General features: G+C 43.7%; 1 protein-coding gene across 1 annotated transcript; it reads left to right on the forward strand.

Moving 5' to 3' along the window:
• Positions 1 to 4347: 4347 nt before the first annotated feature.
• elp6 (elongator acetyltransferase complex subunit 6) lies at positions 4348 to 7711 on the forward strand. Its single transcript, XM_080857954.1, has 7 exons — positions 4348 to 4822; positions 4916 to 4994; positions 5091 to 5161; positions 5281 to 5405; positions 5591 to 5810; positions 6125 to 6286; positions 6801 to 7711. The coding sequence occupies exons 1-7, from the start codon at positions 4769 to 4771 to the stop codon at positions 6924 to 6926; spliced, it is 837 nt and encodes a 278-aa protein (XP_080714080.1). The 5' UTR covers positions 4348 to 4768; the 3' UTR covers positions 6927 to 7711.
• Positions 7712 to 8302: the final 591 nt, after the last annotated feature.

Raw genomic sequence — 8302 nt, forward strand, 5'->3', positions numbered from 1 at the left:
GTAATGATATTTGGATTTTAATCGATCATACGGTTTAAAGTGTTTGTGGGAATTAATGGCTGATGTGTTTTGAGCACTTTAAGAGGACCAAAAGAATAAGTACCACAGAGAGGTTGTCAGTCAGGAATATTTGCGTGTGCATTTGATTGGGAGTGTGTGTGTGTTTGTGTGTTTATATGTGTGTGTGTGTGTGTGTGTGTCACACTCTGTGTCAATGTGAATTTGCTTTCTGTGTGTCCTTGTGTCTGTGTGTTTTTGTGTCTCTGTCTGTGTTTCTTCGCAGGGGGATATGAGCATAGACGTAGAACTGCACTTGCCCAAAAAAGCCAAGGTCTTGCCCAGCACCAATCCCCGTGTCCACTACGACGTGTACCTCTACAAGGTGCCTAAGTCCCCTGCTCCGGGCAAAATAAGGAGCCGGGTCCGCTGGGACGACCGCCCATACCACCCCTACCCCCCGTCTCCTGGCTACAGTCCTGTCAGCACTCGCTCCCTGCCAGTGGGCAGCCCCAGCAGGCGGTCACGGCCACACACGGGAAAGTTGGGCACACCGTAAAAAAACACCACTATGACAACCACAGCAACTACTACCACCAGCAAGGCAACCAGCTCAGAGTCCAGCACAGGCTGTGTGACACGTGCTACAGTGCGCAGAGGGGGTCACACTGAACGCACACCTGTTCCCTTTCTCTCACAGAAAGAATTCAGGCCATGCAAAATGAACATGGTGAGACAAAACCAAAGATCTACACAGAAATCCGTTATTCATTCACTGAAATGCTTCAGAGACATAAGACTGAGAGAATAACTTATCATAACACATCAAAGATGAGTGAACAGTTGCAATTACTGGACATTGGAACAAACATATTGGCTTGGTTTAAGCAGGGTGCACACTCCACCGTTAATAATGACTTTTGCGGTTGAATGTCATTCTCTTTTGTCAGCCTTTTATCAGTCTATCACAGTCTCAGAGGATCTACAAAAAAAAATCACCTTTCATAACAAGCCAGAGATGGACCAACCGCTAATGAACAAGTGCTGATGTTGAGTCTTTATATGATAAAAAAAAATCTTTATACGTTATAATATAAATATATATATATTCATGTAAAAAATAAATCTTTAAAAAGATCCATGTTCTACTTCCTTTTACTCTGCCTCTGCCTCCGAGTTAATTTTGAACGCCTCACATGAAATATGTAATGGGTGCTTTTGTCCCACATTGTGTGTTCCCGGTTTTCAGTCTGGGAGGGGAAAATGAACAGGGTGTGAGGTGTGGCGGAGCAGCTGGCCGGGCAGCGGAATCAAGTGAGTCATGAGAGAAACGCTTTTGTGTGAAAACCAGGTCACAGGATCCATTAGCTGCAGTGGTTGTTTAGAGTGGAGAGAGTGTGTGTGTGTGTGTGTGTGTGTGTGTGTGTGTGTGTGTGTGTGTGTGTGTGTGTGCGTGCGTGTGCGTGTGCGTGTGCGTGTGCGTGTGCATGTGCGTGTGAGTTTGCGTTTGCGTGTGCGTGTGCGTGTGCGTGTGCATGTGCATGTGTGAGTGAGTGGAGTGAAGTGTGTGTGTGTGAATGTAAGTGGAGTGGAGTTGAGTGTGTGTGTGTGTGTGTGTGTGTCTGTGTGTGTGTGTGCGCGTGTGTGTGTGTGTGTGCATGCGTGTGTGCGTGCGTGCGTGCGTGTGCGTTTGTGTGTGTGTGTGTGTACGTGTGAATGTGAGTGGAGTGGAGTGTGTGTGTGTGTATGGTGGTTTTCGGTTACAGGGTTAATCTGCCTGTCACAACTGCTGAGTGTTTGCACCTTCACTTCAATCATCGCCCTGTTCTAAAATCTAATCTGCCACCTCCTTCACGTTAAAGCGCTTTGTCTAACTAAATTGATTGACCTGCTGCACAGGTCAGGTTATCAGCACAATCCCCTTCACAATGTCAGTTTAAGGGCTTTCCTATGCATCCGTGTGCTGATTACGTTACAACTATGTAAACGGCTTTGTAAAGAGGCTTACTAGATGCAGTATACACAAATGCACATATTCCTCATCGTGTACGTTTAAATGTACACGTGTTCCCAACACATACAGTTGCCCCTGTGTAGCCAAAAACCATGGCTAACTCTTCTGTGTGCCTTAGTTCAACCCTGCCGTCTTACTCTCCTTTATACTGTCTCACGCTCTGGAGCCTTACATTGTCTCTCTCTGCTGGACGTCCTCTATCCATTGCAGGCTAAATGAAAACCTTCAGCACCTCTGCAGTCTTTTCTTCAAAAAAGTGCCCCTCCCTCTCTCTCTCCCTCGCTTTCTCTCTCTCTCTCTGTATCCCAGCACCCTCCCTGTCCTTCTTTCTCAGTCCCAACCCCCAGCGCTTGGGTAAGTGTGAACGGTGGCGCGCGTCCAGTGGGCCCCTGACGCAGAGGAAAGCTAAGGGGCCGTCCCCCCGGCGGCAGGGGGCCCCTGGGCCTTATTGTGACACACAGGATTAAATTATCACACTCCATTAGCTTCTCTGTGACACAAGGGGCCTGCCAGGAACACACACACATGCTCACACACAGACTCACACATTCCCTCACAGTTTCTCTTTCTGTCTCGGTGTCTCTCTCACTCTCTCCCCCCCCCCCCCCCCCCTGGTTTGACAATGTCCCTAACATGTATCATCCATTGTCTCAGAGTCACTTTTTCAAAAACATTGACACAAGCATTTGGACAAAATCTATCATCTGGCTGAAACTTGCTAACAGCAACCAAGCTCTGCTCTGGTCTCAACATTGACAGCCTGGAGTGGTTTGAGTGTGAAAGCAGGAATCCGTGGTGTACTAATCCTCAAAGCTACAAGCACAGTGAAAAAGAATTCCAAATGCAGACTGCGATGATTAAATTTAGGAGGAGCCCGAACCCTGTCCAAGAAGAGCTGCTTGCTAATGAGCCAACAATGATTGTCATGATGAGAACACAGCATGCTAGCTGCTGGCAAGCGAGCCTGGGGAACGAAACTTCTCATGGCCTTCCACCATAAACATCACATGGGTCGCCAGTCTTGAAACCAAGAATAGGACTCTGGATCTCTCTTTTCAGGGTAAGTCGGCCATGACCAGAGTTTGCCTCATTCCTCCTCTCCAGGAGACTGGGGCTGCAATTCTAACCAATGGTTACTGAGCCAGAGGATAAGAAAGGGGTGGTGATGCCCTCTGGTGGTAAAAAAGATATATATACTGCACCCACACCTAGTCGGCATTGCAACGGCAAAGCTAATGGACTTATAGAACGGCTGAGTATTTGCATGTACAGGTTTGAGAATTGAGTCTTCATTTTCATCAGTGGACCCAACCCAGGCTAAATGCATCTCTTTATATATTAAATTAGTTTGCCATTTTTCACAGAATTAGTCCCTTATTTACTCCTCCCACCGAATTGTATTTAACAATGTCCTACATGAATTCCAACCCATTTAGTTATAAGCTGACACCCACAAAATCCACAAAGTGCATCTTTGTACCATGATGAAGGGTGCCTGTAATGTGACTTATTACTAGAGACTTTGAAAACCCTCAACCTCCACTGCTTAGTTATGCCATGCAGGTTCTTCAGTAAATGTTCTATACAGTAGAACCTTTCTAGGTTCTCTACAGTAGAATACATACTTACCACATACATCTTATGTATTACGGAACCGATCATTGATAAGGTTATAACTAACACCTCACTTTTGTAAGTGTGTGTGTAATGTGGGTTAGAGCACACCATGCACAAGCAACAATGCGTCAGATCATCTGTCCGCGTCACAGGTTCAATAGCATAATTTCATCTACAGCTGACTACTTCCCAAGGCCAGTTCCCCCTCAGCCTGAACACCAGCAGACCCATTTGCATGAAGAAGGAAAGGAGCGGTTACGGGGGAGCACCCACAGGAAAGCGCGTTTCGTTTCCGACAAACCCCTCTTTGTGTGAGGCCCATTCAGACCCCACACCCTTACCCCTATTCAGGGTCTGTTTTGTCTTCCCCTCTTCATCTGATCCAAGACCAAGTTTCAGACATTCTTGATGTAGCCCTGCTTTCTTTACACAAGGTCTTTTCATTATAAAAAAAAATATGTGTCACCCCACTCATCTTAAGAGTTCAGGTTGAAAAAGTGACTTGTTGGTGTACTTCATGGTGTGTCTGTGTGTGTGAGTGTGTTTAGCAAGCCTGATTTCAGTGTCTCACCGCATGACTTCCAAATTATACAACGGCATCAAGGCATTACCATTACCAGGCTTCTAAAAGACTTTGCATTTCGCGTTTTATGTATGGTGTGTCCCTACGCGGTACTTGTAGTGTATGCCATGTGGATGTATACGGTTCCATCCAGTGACACCCGAGTTGTTTAGTGCAGAGCTTCAGTATGATTTTCTGTAAAGCCAATCTCAAACGGATTTGACAGAAGCAACCACTTGATAGTGCTAATAATTGATAAATGTCTCCGAAAGGCAAAGCCTTCTGTTGCCAGCTACCACAAGCAGTTATTTAGCAAGCTGGCTAGCTGATGCTAGGCGATATCCCTGACAGTTACCATACAATTATGAGGTTTTGCGTTTTTCCTCGAGATATTCCTTTTAGATAGGTATTGTTTTCAGTGTATGTTCGCTCACTTACTTTAGGGCTAATGCAATCAGTTAGTTAGCTCGCTAGATGTTTGTAAATCGTGAAATATCCCATTTGTTCTATTACCAAGTTTGCGTCCTCTTGAAGTAGTTTCCCTAAAGGAAACTAAAAATATATAGTCTTTAGACATCATGTATACGGAACTGAACAGCATCCTGAATAATAGTCCGGATAATTGCAAGCAGGTATGTAAGTCGCTTACGTTGCATGGCTTAGTTAAGAGTGGAGTGGTGCTTACTATAAATACTTTATGGATCCACTTTTCTTTAATGTTGTAGGGGGAATTTGTCCTCATATCGGACAGAAAGGCCGACGCTTCATTCCTGGTGCATCATTTCCTTTCTTTTTATTTGCGAGGTGAGTCCATCTAGAAACAGCTCAGGTTTTTTATAATTCCATCTCTGTAAGGCAATTTGTCGACTTAGTGCAGAACACATGTCTGTTGTTTTCCAGCGGGCTGTAAAGTTTGCTTCTTGGGCCTTGTACAGTCTTTTAGTCACTACAGTGCGGTCAGTCAAAGACTGGTAAGTTCAAATACTTAATCATATGCAACTTTCTGCCTGGGTCCATCTGTATTGTGAGTATTTTTTGACTGTACTGGGGACACTAATTAATGGCATTGCCTAACCTCGTCTCCCTCAAGGGTGTGAGTTTGCTTCAAGCAAAGGAGAAGGGCCAGCTTGTGTTCCTGGAAGGACTGAAGGATTGTCTGGGAGTCTTGTTACCTGACGGAGCAAAACCTGAAAGTCCCACATTAGACTTTTTCAGGTGATTCAGCATGTCCTCTTGTCAACAGGGATGCTTAGAGACAGCAATCATCTTTTTGTAGTCACACTTTAAAGAATTTCCTAAGGTTTAAGTCTTCCACAAAAAAGCCAAATACCATTTGTTGTGCATGGTGTGTCTGTGCTGTTTATTTACATGTTGTTTGTGTATTCCATCCTTTCTCTCAGGCCCGAGTGCTCAGATCTGAGAGGTCTGTTTGAGTTTGTGCTGAGCTCTCTGAATCCAGTGGGTGGCGCTGTTGGCGTAGGGGACATTGGGTCAGGACCTCAGAGTCCCCCAGTGCTGATTGTGGACGACCTGAGTGTCCTCCTCAGTCTGGGCCTTCGTGCCGGAGCTGTGCTGGACTTTGCCCACTACTGCAAGGCTAACATCTGCTGCGAGTTAAAGGTTGGTCACAAAACTGGTGCTGTTAGTCTTTTCAAACACCCTCATTGAATATGCTTGACCCTTATTGTTGCATGGCTTGAAATATAAAAGGCTAGTCGTAGTGTACCTTGGTTTGTCAGTTTTAGGTCTGTTTTCATCTCTGGTATCAGCCATATAATGTCTTTTCATACAAGTAAACATCGGTTGAAGACATTCAGACCATCAGACAAGAAGTATATGTAGCATGAATACTGGGTGTCAAGTTCAAAGCATGCTCTAAATATGCTGATATTTCCACTCCACATTTACGTCTTAATGTTATTGTCTGCATCCAGGGCAATGCAGTGATGCTCATGAGGTGTGAGGAGGAGGATGAGGAAGAGGAGGGTGAAGAGGAAAGCGCTGAAATGCTCCTGAAGGGTCTAATGCACCAGTGCACCCTGGCACTGCAGGTTCAGGGCCTCCCCACTGGCTACTGCAGGGACATCCACGGACAGGTGGGTCATTTCCACCTCACGGGAGGAGTTATGCCTAATAAAATAGCAACTTACCTCATGTTAATACCAATAAGCCAGTTTCCATCAACCGCCACTTTTTACCCTATGCAAATCAGGTGTTAAGCCACTCCATTCTAGCAAATGCATTTTTTTTAAGTTTACAAGATTTTATGCAAATTTCAAGCATTTCTGCTCTGGATGTCCTGTTCGGATGCTCAAAATTTGCATTTAACAGTTGGATAGAAACCCGGCTTGTGTCATTGTTTATTTTTATTAGACCTACGGTATGTAGGATTTTAGCACAGGTGACTTGCCCACGCTAGTTGCTCCAGTGTCAAAACTCCTTGCCTCTCTGTGGACAATAAACATTGATTAATGCTAGGTCGCTGATTTGGTTGTCAGGAATTGTAAACATTGCGTTGGAACATAAATCATACATTGATTTTCATGTGAATTACACATCTAAAGTAACAGTACAACAATGCTCATATGAATTGGAAAACATGTCTTCCAGGTGGACATATGGTGGCGAGGTCAAAGCCAGCAGCTGCAGCAGAATCAGAGGAAAGTCTTTCAGTACAAAGTGCAGGACAAGGGCGCGTCCTTCTTTGCTCGTGGGACCTCTAGCGCTGTCCTCTGATACTCAGATGGTGAAGGTCAATACACAACTTAATGACTGCCTCACCCCTCTATTGATAATGGACTCAGTTCTGTCATATTGTCATGGCGGTTGTAGGTCACACTTATAATATTGTGTACATAATGCTTTTCACTCCTGTTGAGTTGGTATGTTCAATCAAGATTATTTAAATAAAATAACTGATTCACACAGTTGAACTTGACAGTTTTGCCAGCAGCATCAATATTTTGATTGATAGTAGGATTGTTAAACAGGTAACAATTATCCAGAATATTTTATTTGAAGTTTGGTCAACAGGAATATGTTCAGTATATAATTTTTTGGGGTTCATTTATAACAATATGAATTGCATTTATAGCAATGTGAATTGTATGTAAAATTACGGTTGTGAAACAGTTTCATTAAAGGTAGCATATTGCGCAGCATATACAGTATGAATGTATACATTAACATGTTTTTAAAAAACAAAAAAGCAAACCGAAGAATAGGTCAACAAACTCTCAAAGTGGGGTCCAGAGACCCATAGCCTAGGGATCCTTTTCCTCAATGGGGTGCCAGGGGGTCACAACACAGAATACAAATATTTGTTTTCTCTATAATTCCAACCGTAAGTAACAGAATGTATGACTGATTTGGTAATGGGTTTCATAACATTTTTGTAATAAAACATCTAAACTCAAAAATCTCATTAGATGGGGGAACCTGGAAAATAATCTTATCAAAAAGGGATCCCTCCCAGGTTTAATTTGTGGCAGTTTAGGGGTCCTTCACATACAACAGTTTGAGAACCGCTGTGCTAAATAATATGCCAATTACAGTGATGTTTAAAAAAAAAAGTGTATTCTCGTTGAACTAAAAATAAACCTGACATAAAAAAATTGTGAAAGCTGGTTTACACAATGAAACAAATGGCACCAACACAATAGACTGCACAATAGACCGATATAAACAGATGAAGCGATACAGTTAGCCGCACTGCTGTTGCTTGAGTCACTCCGTAGCGCTCAAAAACGCGACATTCCTGCCAAGTTGTTGCATGCTGTATGGACAAATGTTGCTGCATAATGGCAGTATTTCCCCCCTTTAACGATTAGTTAGCTAATAAGGTTGGATTTTATTGTAATAATTTCTAGGCCACCTGTAGCAGGTACTGATGTTGCTCTTTGTGACACATAATAATCGCTTATTAATTAGAATGGAATTTAGATTAGCTAAAATAAGCGTGGTGTCTGTTGGGCCCTACCCTGTTACAAATACGAATAGTTGGGTCTTGGACTAGAAATGCTTTAAAAAGACCCTGCTGCTCCTGAGTGCCGTGGAAGAATACCGGACGAGAGGACAAAGAATATCGCGAAGCGAGGTTGCCTATATTGCCT

The sequence above is a fragment of the Sprattus sprattus genome (assembly GCF_963457725.1).
Source record: "Sprattus sprattus genome assembly, chromosome: 19".
NCBI classification, from domain to species: domain Eukaryota; kingdom Metazoa; phylum Chordata; class Actinopteri; order Clupeiformes; family Clupeidae; genus Sprattus; species Sprattus sprattus.

Coding starts and splice junctions, on each gene's coding strand:
- elp6 (XM_080857954.1), top strand. CDS start 4,769: ATGTATACGGAACTGAACAGCATCCTGAATAATAGTCCGGATAATTGC. Junction 5,811..6,124: donor ACATCTGCTGCGAGTTAAAG/GTTGGTCACAAA, acceptor GTCTGCATCCAG/GGCAATGCAGTGATGCTCAT. Junction 6,287..6,800: donor GCAGGGACATCCACGGACAG/GTGGGTCATTTC, acceptor CATGTCTTCCAG/GTGGACATATGGTGGCGAGG.